The 13000-nt window shown below is 42.0% G+C and overlaps 1 protein-coding gene across 1 annotated transcript in view; it reads right to left on the bottom strand.

Moving 5' to 3' along the window:
• Positions 1-13000, bottom strand: part of LOC119489326 (cadherin-4-like) — a 276141-nt gene that overhangs the window by 79824 nt on the left and 183317 nt on the right. The window contains exon 4 of the mRNA XM_037771595.1: positions 878-1104. Coding sequence (XP_037627523.1) covers positions 878-1104 — 227 coding nt within the window. The remainder of the gene's footprint in view (positions 1-877; positions 1105-13000) is intronic.

The following is a 13000-nucleotide window of genomic DNA, read 5'->3' as shown; positions in this document are numbered from 1 at the left end:
GAGACCGGCGGCATTGAAAAAAGCCTGCACTTTCACAACTGCTCCCTGACGGCAAACGTTACTCCCTTAAACTAGCAGTCCACCAGTTGGCTTTCACACCTGGGGAGCAGCTGAGTCGGGTGATACTGTAATTCTGTGAGTCATTAAAGCACTTTATTTCACATTATTGTCATTTAATCCATTATTATTAGGAATATATAGATTTAAAGCTGCTTTGAGCATTATAGAGTGTTTCTATGGCTGGTAAGTCACAGCTGGTTCCCGCCAAAAACCAAGACTTAGTGGTCAGTCATTATGTCTTGTAAGTGATACATCTGATTTGATCTTGTCAGGAACTTACTGGCCCACCTCCAGCGTGAGATGTCTAGAATTGCATTGTGTTAGTGAACACAGGCCTTTAATCCGTGTGTTGTCATTACCTAATCTGATCAACACTTGTGCTGATATTGACTATCAGATCTGGCCTTGTGGTTCTGTAGTCATGGGGACGGTGGAGCTCAGGCTTCTCAGTCCTCGCCTGACCTCTGACAGCTTTTAAATAGAGGAGGAAGAGTCAAGGACCCCCGGGGTATCCAAGGCACAGGATGTTTTCCAATAACAGCTTATGGCTGAGGAGAATCATACTCTCCCCTTGTGGCACTGTGATTCTATCACTTTCAGCCATGTGCCACCACTACTTGTTTTTGCTCTCGTCTCTCTCTCTCTCACTCTCTCTCTAAAACCCCAAGGAGTTTTGACCTGATTCTTGGCTGCTGCTATCACCAGACCACTGGAGAAAAAATGTATAGGAAGAAGAAACTCAACTGGCATGATAATTGAAATTTGAAGCATGATATTTGCGTGTGTGTGCTTGTGCTCAGTGAGAGTAAAAACTCACCTCATTTTCAGTTTGTTGAAGTGATGGTGGGTCAATTAGGGCCAGTTGGACCACGGTCTCCCAGGCATGTGTGTGTAGACCGCTTGCTGTCAGTTTAAACTGGACCGGTTCGTCCAGGCTGGCTCCCTCTCCCTGGGCAAAGATGGACCCATCTGTCCGCACGCTGAAGATAGGGTCGCTGCTCTGGAACACCACAGCTTCATTCCCCATGCAGTCATCGAACTTCACTGTGGACAAGAGAATTGAGAGGATTTAATATGCTATTCATTAAAGTGTGCATTGTCTCGTCATGTAGCAGTTGAAACTGCTGCTCTCAGTCATAGAGATGCTCACACACATACAGTACACCTGCAGTACACACACCTCAGTACAGGAAGTGGTAGACTGACTACTTAAGAGATTGTATCATTGTGACTGTTTTTTCCACTGGTTAATCTCACCAGTAGTCTCCATTAGTTATAGGTTAAACATCACTCTTGAGGATTGTTCTCTCCAACTACATGTGAAAAAAAACAACTGCCATGTGATGATGTGGTGTGTTGTTATTGTAGAGGGGGTGAAACATTGCTCTTAATCAGGTGGCTACCTCTGGGTCTGAAATGTGAAGTCAATGCTGAAGTGCCTCAAACTTGCATTATTTCTAATAGCCAGCAGAAAATGACCCTACTTCTCACTTGATTTATTACCTCAGTAAACATTGTAAACATGAGTTTATGGTCTCAATCGCTAGTTCCAAGTCTTCTTCAATACAGCATGATGTTCATTTAGTAAATTATGGTCCCATTTAAGGTCAAATAGACCATAAAGCAGGGTATGCTTTAGGGTGTGGCTGCCTTGTGATTGACAGGGCACTACCACAACATTATCTGGTCTGGGTGTTGTCTGAGTTTTGGTCGTTAACCGTTTCAAAGTGTGTTTTCAGTTCATGAAAGTTAATTGTAACATTTTTGGTCACCTAAAACTGTCTTATTGAGCGTTCGGTGTTAATTATAGTCTATGGTCTTAATTATTATTGGTCTTAATTAACTGCTACAATTACAGAGAAGAAGCCCTGGCCATAAGACTAATAAAACTGGTTACTTTTTAAAGAAATGCATACTGTAGCAGAAGGGAAACTAAATGATATATGCAGGGAGTAACCTACAGAAGCACAACATTCAAACTGTCAGCCTCTTCTGCATTTATATCCATAAATAAAGCAAACATAAACTGCACTTTTCTGTCAGGAAATATTGATTCCACTAGTGTTGTGGCAATTTAACGGTACTATGCTTTTTTCCCCCTGACTGACAAATACTATGCTTTTAGCTTTTAATATGAAGGCCAAATCGCTGTATTTCTAGTCTTTCTCCAGTTATCTCTGGCAGCTCGACTCAGCTCTCAGCCATGAGGTCATCTGCCTTCACCGGATTGCCGTCCCATCCTCTTCTATCTACACTTTGTTTTTACACTGAGATGAAATAAACAGAAGACATATATGAAAACCACAAACACTCTAAGCAGCACTTGACACATCACTATCTCGTCGTAAAAATAGATTGTAGACCAGGGAATGGCCATGTTCATTGCATGTTTCACCCATTTTCTTCCAATCATAAACTTTGCATCTCTGCTATTCATTTTCTAAAGCTTTCTTTCACACATGCATGGGTTTTCATGTCAGTATAAATGTATTGTAAATGTGCTTGAGGAAACTTAAAAACCTGCTTGAGATAGGTGTCATATCCGCTTCTATTTATGTAAAAGGTTTGTTGTTGTTGCGTGGCGCTGCAGTTGAAAGGGATTGATTTGAACAGAGTGTATCTTGATTCAGAATTCCAGTTTTCTCATACATTTTCAAATCTAATGGCCCGCAACCATTTTTATCCTCCTCAATTGGCTCATTGTGTTTGTATGAGAAGATAAAAAAACCTTTAAAACCGTTGTTATTAGTAGAGCCCACCATTTGGCATTTATATGTCACACTTAACCAGGCACTGCTAATAACAACCCTGCGGGGAATTGTCTCCCTGCACTTACAAAGCAAGGCTTATTTGTAAGTATCCGCACAGTGTATACTGTATATGGTCAAGTCAATTGTATTTATAGAACCGAAAAACACTTATCACCTCAAAATACTTTTCAGTTTGTACAGCATATGACTCTCAATAATAAAAAAATGCCCTCACAAAAAGTATGTGTATGTCTCTTTATAAAGTATATGTGCATATTCCAAGTAAACATTTTGTGTAGGTTATTTGTAACAAGGACACAAAGTCACACCATGCTGTGCAGAAACAGAGAAAACAGAACTCTGACTGCATTCACAGAAATAATAGTTTCAAACAGAAAATGAAATGATCTGAAATAGCAATTTGTCTGAGCAGGAACTGAATGAAACTCAAGCCTCAATCAACAGAGCTTCCTGGCACTACACTCAAACTATATTGATTAGAAACTCTCGCTAATATGCAGCAAACGAGCTTGAAATATCAAAAAACTCTTCCTTCAAAACCGAACATTACGTACAATACAATAAGTAGAAGATATGATACTCGAAAAACAACACGGTACACAGACAGAAAAGTAATCAGAGGGAGGCCGAGACAGGAAAGAAGATCTTCAGTATGGACATAAAATTAATTTTCTATCACATGAAGATGGTACTGTGTTGTACCAGCTCAGTATGGAGCTCTCTGCCAGTGCACTCTTGTGTTTGATCTCTTATGAGACTCTCACGCAGTTCATGTGAAGATGAGAAGATGAGTCACAGATGAGTGTAGCCCATGTGGCCTCCCATCCTCATCTCCTTCATCCCTCACGGCGCCCGCAGTGTTTCCTCTCAGGGATTACAATGTCTAGACGGCGTATCGTAGGAAACCCTGGGCTGAAGGCCGTAACTCACTGCCGCATCTTCTCTTCCTCTCTTCCCACGTCTCTACGACAGCTGAAACAACTGCCTTCCATTACAGAAAGTAAACTGTGAGTAAAACCGGCTTTTTGTTCTGTCTGGCCCTAAATATGCCAGCGATCATGTCAGTACCCTTCTCTCTAAGGCGAAACGTCCAGACAGCCACTCAGCGCTGAGTCAGAGGGGACAGCTCTTCAACACTGAGTGCAGCAGGTGCTGCACAAGTGTCCTGGTCTAGACAGGAGGAGACGGGACATAGGAGATGGATTACATCAACCCAAAAGGCAGAAAAGCCTCTGCTGTTTATCAAATTGTTTCTCTCTTTGTGTAGCTGAACACTTCAACTCCAAACAAACCACTAAAAAAGCCTGCTTGCTGTTTTCTGTTTGTCTCATTCTCTTTCCTTTTTTGTCTTATCCCATCTCATTTCTTTTACCGATATTTTTGCAGATTCTCAAAGATTAGATTTGGAAGGTGGGGGCGACGATAACAAGCACACCAGTTGGCAAACGTCTCTGTGCAAATAGAGTTTTGGAAGGCTGCCTGATTATAATAACAATAAGAAAATCAAACTCAAACTCAAAGCATGCTTCATTGTATTTGTAAGTCCTCATATCTGCAAACAGTGGGGAAAAAAAACACAAGCAGCAGGTGGTTTGTTGTCCCATCTCTCACTGTCCTCCAATTATTGTCTCTTCTCTCTCTCTCTCTCTGGGCGAGGCACGCATCCACTGGTACAGCAGTCAAAGAATGCATGTGTACGCCGGGGTCTTAACTACCAAAGAAGGGTTAATTATTTCATTTTTTTATCTTTCAAAAATAATCGTGTTAATTTTGAATATTAAAAAGAAATGAAATCTAGGGAACATTCTGTACATGAACTACAAAGACGGTACAGTGACAGCCTCATGATGGACTGGTGACCTGCCCAGGGTGCCTTTTTACATCTCAACTTGTTTGTCAAAGATAATACAATAAAAAATAAATCCCATTTTATTTCTTAATTTTTTCCTTTCACCATAAAATAGGTTTGTCTTAAAGCAGCAGTGGGTAGAATTGGAGCAAATATGATTAAAAAAAGTTATTTTTATAAAACATCACTGTATCCTGACAGTATTGCATGATACAGGTAATCTGGAAAAAAATCATGTGCCTCTGTGTCCTCCGGTGCTCCTAATGGCATCTGCAAGATTTCACAGAGCGGAGGAAAACAACCAATCAGAGCCAAGCTGGAGCCTGCTGTCTCTGAGCAGCTGTCAATCACTCGCAAACTCCTACTGTTTAGCTGTAAAATGAGAAAGTTTGTGGCCCGGCAGCCATGTTGAAATCAGTTGAGGAAATACCAAGCACCGACCAGCCGGAGCAAACTTTCTCATTTCACAGCTAAACAGTACACTACAAGATGTTTCTGAAAACATTTGAGGCGAGAAATAGGGATTACAGTAACAGCATGTTGATTCATATTTGATCAGCGCTGCCTAGTTTGACCGTTTCATCGGAGTTTGCGACTGATTGACAGCTGCCTGTGATGAATGAACAGCCGATAGCAACGCTCTCTCTCTGAAATGAGAGAGAGCGTGAAATGACTCTCTGAAAATGATTGGCCAAAGTCTCCCGTCACAGGCTAGATTTTTTAAAGCCTGAAAACAGAGCCATGATGAAGTGCAGAAGTCTAGTTTTCTCTCAGAACACTTGAATTACAATATACTGAAAGGTTATTATGGAACTTCAGCCCAATGATGCCAAAAACATTCTGCCTATTGCAGGTTTAAGCCACGATCTCTCTTGTGGTGATTTAATATGCTGCTCGCTATTTGTTTATTGGTAAAAAAAAAATCTCTCAGTGAAAATCAGTAAAAGCCAAAATTGATGAGCCAATAAATGAGGTAAGTTGTAGTGTATGCTGTAGGCGTATAATCGGTCCCTGTGTGTGTGTATGTAGGCATTCATTCTCTATGATTGCCTTCGTGTCTCAACAATGACAAGCTGAACTAACTGCACCAATACCCACACACAAATGGAGTGACAGGCTGCGTAAAGAGTACCCAGAGGGTCATGTTCTCGCACCAATTAAAGAAAAAGAAAAAGACAGTGACAATTTTACCCCTCCATCAACACACACACACGCACACAACCACACACACACACACACACAAACCTCCAATAGCTCCTCTTTCACTCAGTCGGGTCGATACTGCTATAAGAGAGATTATAAAATCGGCCAACAACAGAGCAATGGAGCCCAACGGCACAGTGCTGCACATTAACAAGTCGTCTAAAGCAGTGGGCCCAGGTTGTGCATTGATCTGGCAAATAACACAGACGCCCCAGTGTGCCAAGCAGCCAGCCCGGCACTTCTCCACCGTCTAGACAATGTGAGCAGTCACACCACAGAAATGTTACAAATGCTGCTACCGCACATGGATGGAATATATTCTGTGATTTCTCTATCACCATGGCTTGGAAGGCGGTGAAATGGCGTGTTGCTTGGATGATATCACACCCCCCAAACCGCATCTTCCCCACTTTTCTAATTAAAGTTCCCTTCTCCCTACAACAAGACAAGGACGAGGAGGAGAGCAACGCTGAAAAGAGTTGTGACCTTCTTGTGGTGTTCTCTGGACAACGTGACAGGAAGTAGGTGACAAGTGTTGAAAGGGAAGTGAGAAAGGGATACAGTCGTGGGAGAGAGAGAGAGAGAGAGAGAGAGAGAAAGCTGAGGAGTGACAGAGAGAAGGTGAGAGGAGAGGGTGGGGAGAAGGGAAGGGAAGGGCAGAGAGAGAGATTGATGAAAGGATGGAGAGAGTGTGTGGAGGTGGCAATCAGAGAGACAGCGAAATGAGCGAAAGACCATTAAAGAGGAGAAAGAGAAGAGGCGAAGAAGCTCATAGGCAGATCGCTAGAGTGGAGCTCTCCAGAGGCAGCAGAGTTTATGGCTGCAGCCGTTTAAATTGTTCAAAGTACGGCGCGTTGAATGCGTCAGATGTCACCGCGCCCTACAAAACAGTAAGGAAACCACTCGTACTATACCAGTCCGGATCTCGGCTACAATCAAGCCCATTGAGGACAAGAGAGGAGGAAGTAGAAAGAGGAGGATGAAGATGATGATGATGAGGAGGAGTGGGAGGTGGAGGTGGGGGATGGAGATGGGGAGGGCAGCGGAGCGGATGGGGGCCTGGCGCTGGGGATCCTGGCTCAGTGAACTGGCTCCCTCTCACACAGCCACATTGGAATGGATGGGATGCTCAGATGGCTGTTTAAACAGGTTAATTGGGCCGGCCTCCCGAGACACAGGGACAGATGGATAGATGGATGGAATGAAAGAGGAGAGGAAGAGAGAGCAAAAGAGCGACAAAGGGAGAGCGATGGAGCTCAGAGGGATGGAAACAGGGCGGGATGAAGAGACGGATGGTGAGAGACGAGTATGGCTGCCGATCAGAAGCACCGTGGGGAGCGAGCGGTCTAATCAGAGTAGAGCGGGGCTCTACAGTGGGCTGGGCCCTCAGCGGCTGACTAAACAGAGCCAGGTCTACTGTTCACCACTGATCCACTATGAAGGGAGACAAACTTCTGATGGAAGGGTGTTTAAAGCGATGTTAGAGTCCCATCAGGGAGCTGGTTCATTGAAGCCAATCATGGGGAGCGGCTCATCCCTCCATCCTTTCCAGAAACCTACAAACGCATGATGGCAGTGACCAGCTCGCATTAAACACACAAACACAAACACAAACACCAACTGAAAGGAAAGACTGAACACAGAGCTGTTTCAAATTTTGTATTTTGTATCCAGAAAAAGAGTTCAGAGACAATACATCAAACTAAATATGTATTTTCCATTAGGGATGCACCGATACCAATATCAGGCCTATACTGACTCAAATAGTTGGATCGGGTATTGTGACAATGGGGTCGATCTATTCAAATCAGGTCTATGTTTATATACTATATACATTATATACTGAAAGTTTAATTCCTGTTTAAGTTTTGACCAATTTGCTGCTGCATTAAAAAGGTTTAGGTTGTGGTCCTCTCTCTAGGTTCCATGGTGGAGAGGAGGTTGTGTTGCTCTGGCTATGTTTGGCGAAGTTGGGAAGCTGCTTGAAATCGTCCTGGATCCACCTTCTCACATATGTTCACATTATGTATTCATTTTTGTCACATGGATTGTCTATGTTGTATTTTCATTATGTTGTTACTCTGTACACACGATATCTATTGCACGTCTGTCCATCCTGGAAAGGGGATCCGTCCTCTGTTGCTGAGGTTTTTTCCATTTTTTCTATTCTCCCTGTTAAAAGGTTTTTCTTGGGGGGAGTTTTTCCTTATCCGATGAGAGGGTCGCACTATAAAGGACAGAGGGTGTCGTATCCTATACAGGTTGTAAAGCCCCTTGAGGCAAATTTGTGATTTTGGGCTATACAATTAAAATTGACTTGACCTGTTTACACTTGAATTGTAATTCCTGTTCATTTTAAAGATTTTTTTTTACCAAATAGCTGGTGTACAATTTATTATTTTAATAATACATAATTTTGTAAATTTATATCTATGTATTTATTTGTTATATTTTGTTCTACAAAGTTGGGAAATAAATGTTTAAGTCGGGCCTGATTTTGCCTTACACATAAAAGAATGATCCCAGTCACTTCCACACAGAGAGTTATACAGCTTATTAATTAAACACTGGTATCGGATTGCTACTCTGTATTGGCAGAAACCCAAAGCCCAGGTATCGGGACTGAAAAAGTCAGTGCATTCCTATGTTCCATTTACCTTATTTATGAAAAGAAACAGAGGTTGTGTAAAGCACAAATATATATAGTATGAGACAAAACTAAAAGCTACTTATCAGTCAAGTATGCATCAAGGCAAAGCTATCACATTAGTTCAACTTTTCAAAGCGGCTTGCGTTCAATTACCTCACTGTTTTATGTTTTTAGTGTATTTTATGTCCATATGCACACAGGGAATTATGAACTGCTGTAATGTTTGACAACTACAAAGTCACAACATATTGAAAAGATGAGGTGAGAGTATTTAACAGACAAAAACATGATGGCTAATGTTAATCACAGCTTCACAAAGTTTGTTGTTTCACTGTTCTATTTCAGTGGTGAGAGAAAGGTGTTGTTTGGTTTGGAGGAAATAGAGAATTTGCAAGGGAAAAAAAGATCATTCGTAGTCATGAGCTGAATTTTTCATTGTGAATAGGAATGAGGAAAAAAAAATTCATTAGCTTTTAAAAATAATGCTTTCGTTCTGGGCACTTAAATATTTTCTTGTTTTGAACTTTGGTTATGTAACAACTTTGTTGTTTCCTAGTTTCTGTTCCTCTAAACTTTCCCTGCCTTGCTTGTACAGCAACACCATTCTACTGCAGCGGACTGTGCACCATAAAGTGAATGTAGAGTTGTGTGTGTGTCCTGGATATGGATGGCCTGTGGTGTCTTATGTAAAATTAAGCAGCTTTACTCTGTGTTTTGTTTGGTTGAACACCAGCACACTTTACTTCACTGCTCCGCTTTCTCTGGGTGAAAATCCAAAATGTCAGCATGAAATATTAGGCTGCAGATACCCCAAAACACCTCTCCTGGTTTTCTAGAAAATCCTATCTGTTATTACTGTCGTTGCACATTAAATTTTAATGGAATGAATGAGAGGAGGCTCAGACGCAAGGAAGGGCTTGAGGCAAACACAAAGCTACTAATAGCAGTATGCATGCGTCTGCTTTGTAAATCTGTGGGCACTCCTGCAAGTGTGGAGGTCATACGCCTCCTCAAAACATCTGTGCTTATTTTAAACCTTCTCTGTCAGCAACGGTTAAACACCAATTAAAAAGTTGCTGTGTGTGGACAACATGGTGCTGTTTATATATATATATATATATATAGTCCAGTTGACTTGATTTTAAAAAATCTAATGAGTTGCAGTGCAAAGTCAAATTTCTTTCTTTTAAAAGGGCTTGAAGTGTTATGCACTTTTAATATGTATGGAAGTGGTATTATTACTTGCCAGCCAGCTTTACAGAAAAAAAATAATATTCTAATTAAAAGATCCACACTGCACATTGTATGTAAAATGAATTAATGCACTGCCGAGCATCTCGATTGGCTCTTCTCAAAGCTGAGGTGCTGTTGGACGGCTAATCAAGAGGCTGCTGCTGCAACTGTGGCTGAATAGTCTTGGAAGGAGGTCGACTAGTGCTAACAGGCTGGCTGATCTCAGAGCTGCTGGAGGCTTGGCGTGCACTGTTGGCTAGTTACAGGCTGAATTATTTTTGCCTGTACACCTACTTTGAGTTCAACTTTCAAATTTGTGAGTCGGTTGTCCAAACTTTCTGCTCTGAATCAACATCAGTACTCAGTTTGGGGATGCAGTTATGCTGAAAAGGATGACATTTCCTAGGCTGCTGGAAGGTGATAGACACAGTGTGGGGGGGTTTCCTAATCTTCACAACAGTAGGAGGGAAAGAACTTACTCTGAAATTCACTAAATGGACTCCAGGATACTCTGCAACTTCCACCACAATTGAGTTTCCTGACCGGTTGCATCACCACCTGTATGGCAACTATGAAAACGGCTCAGCACATCCCCAGGGCGATGCTGCCATCCATGGAGGACCTCTACACCCAAGCGGTGCAGGAAGAAGGCCAACAGGATTATCAGACACCCCAACCACCCCATCCACAAGACAGACGGTACCGTAGCAGCCGGTCCCGCACCGTCAGGCTCAGAGACGGCTTCATTCCGCAAGTCATAATACTTTTGAACTCATCACTATTGTCACTTTACCTTTATATACTTTTACGTACTGTTTTACAACCGGTTTACCTCTCTGTATGTGTATTACTTCTCATTCCGCACATTTACTACATCCCTGTTTACAGTTTATTCATTTTGCAATGACTGTCAACCACAAATACATTTAATTTTATATTTTATATATGCTATATTTTATCGCTATATTGCAATATTCTATGTCTTAGATTCCTATTTTTTACTTGCATTATTTTTAGGGCTGACTTGGATGCTTTGACGCTTCTACCGTTGCCATGGTAATCAACTTTTTTTATATAAAAGTATGTAATAATAATGTATCAATCCCCAAATAGCCCATGAAATAAGGAGTAGTGTAGTGTTATTATGGTAAGGATGAGCGAGGCGAACAGCGTTACCCAATTTTTTCGCTTGGCGGCTCACTTTACCGCAGCCTTGGAAAGGAAGGAGTGAGCAGAGAGGTACTAAATTGGTTGCAATCTGCAACCACACCACTAGATGCCGCCAAATCCTACACACTGTACCTTTAAATGGGCATTGTTGGAGGGTGCCTGAGATTTTCATTGCCAATGACTGCTTCTCTGTAATTGTTGATATACATGTATGTGGCAACTTGAATGTAGTCTACAGACTGACTTGTGCAAAGAATGCATACATTAAGGGGCCCTCAATATATGCAATGCATTTGTGCCTGTATTGCAAGAGTGTTTAAGCTCACAAATCAATAATGCACAAGGACACATGCACATTCATACACATATTCACAGGGGCCAACCACAAAGACCACAAAGACATTGTTTTTGACTAATCAGCATCTCTCTAATGACTGATTAGTATTCCTCTAAACATGCACAGAAGTGCCTGATTGGCCTTCATCAATTCTCAGCCATCTCTCCCAGCAAGGGGACCTGAACTGTTGCCTGAGCTGATCCAAACAATCACAGTGTGTTACTGCTTGCATGGCTCAGAAAAAAAGAGAAGGCAAAACCATATATGAACGCACAATGCCTACAAATGCCTGTTAATTGCCTGGCGTTGGCATTGAACCAACATGAAAGACATCAGTCTCACAGAGACTGACAACTATATAAGTGTTTTACATGGACCGTCTCAAAATGTACAGGATTTCCTGTAGCTATCATGATGTAGCTACGTACGCCCTCAGCATAATCAAAAGCAAATCCATTCATATTTGCTTCGTTATGTATTATTTTTAATAATTAAAACTTCATCTCCCACTTCTCCTCGTCTGCATTGTGCACTTGTGGTGAGAAAAAATGGAAGACAGACAGAGAGAGAGCGAGACAGCAAGAAAGAGAGAGAATGAGAAAAGGAGAGACAATCATGTCTTTTGGCAATTAGGGCTGGCTTTAGTGGTGATTAGGAGAGAAGGCAGTGAGAGAGAGAGAGGGATCAGGCGGAATAAAGCGTCTCCCAGGAAGAGAAAAGCCCCTTTGTGGGAAAAAAAAGAAGAGGAAATAACAGCAGTAGGAAAGTAAGCCCAAACTTCCCCAACTTTCTTTACAGCAGTAGCCTGTGCAGCAAGTTTAGTTGCTCTGGAGCGCACACACACATACATACTTAGTTACACATTCAAAAGGTATTTACAGAGCAAACCACAGCCCATATCCCTACGCTCCTCTCATTCCCCCACAGCAGTCGTTTGGCCTTTTACCCTGCCTTTCTGTGGTTACAGGGGGAAAAAAACAAACTGTAAAACGCTCTGGTGGTTGCGGTTCAGTGAGTTTTTCTGGATCGATACAAATTCAATGACCGATTTGAAACATACAATGTATCTGAGCCCTGGCCCAGATTTTGTATTTCTACTGTATGTACAACTATGCTGCAATGCCTAAAGCCCTGCAGCAAGCGATCTGATACTGTCCAACCAGGACTTGTGCAGCAGACTGAGGTCAGCATTGTGTGTGTTTGTGTAACATGGTCTGGCGTCTGCAGGGCTGCTCATGGCTCTTGAGGTTTGAGAGAGGATGTCGGAGGTGGTGTTGATGTAGGCTGGAGAAAGACCGGGGAGGGCTGATGGCCGTCTCGTCTTTTGGTAGTGTACAGTTTACTCTGAGAGGGACTGCTGCCGTCAGCGATTTGCATCAGGTCAGGCTCTGCAGGATTTGGGTTTGCTTTCATGCATTCTAACCTTGCTAACCTTACGCCACCCTTTTGTCTGTTCAGTCCACCCTCAAGAGCAACCAAGATTAAGGTGCCACTTGTCTAGGACAGCGATCTCAAAGTCATCTATGTGTGTGCGTGTGTGTGTGTGTGTGTGTGTGTGTGTGTGTTAGGGCTGGGCAATATGGCTTATAAATAATATCTCGATAATTTTAGGCTACATTGCGATACAAAATACTATATATCTATATATTTTCATATTTTCTCTAAAATAAAATAAAATAAAATAAAATAAAATAAAATAAAATAAAATAACCTGATTTAATATTTTG

This window comes from Sebastes umbrosus, chromosome 6 (genome assembly GCF_015220745.1).
Source record: "Sebastes umbrosus isolate fSebUmb1 chromosome 6, fSebUmb1.pri, whole genome shotgun sequence".
Lineage (NCBI taxonomy): Eukaryota > Metazoa > Chordata > Actinopteri > Perciformes > Sebastidae > Sebastes > Sebastes umbrosus.
This window is presented reverse-complemented; position numbering and strand designations above follow the sequence as displayed.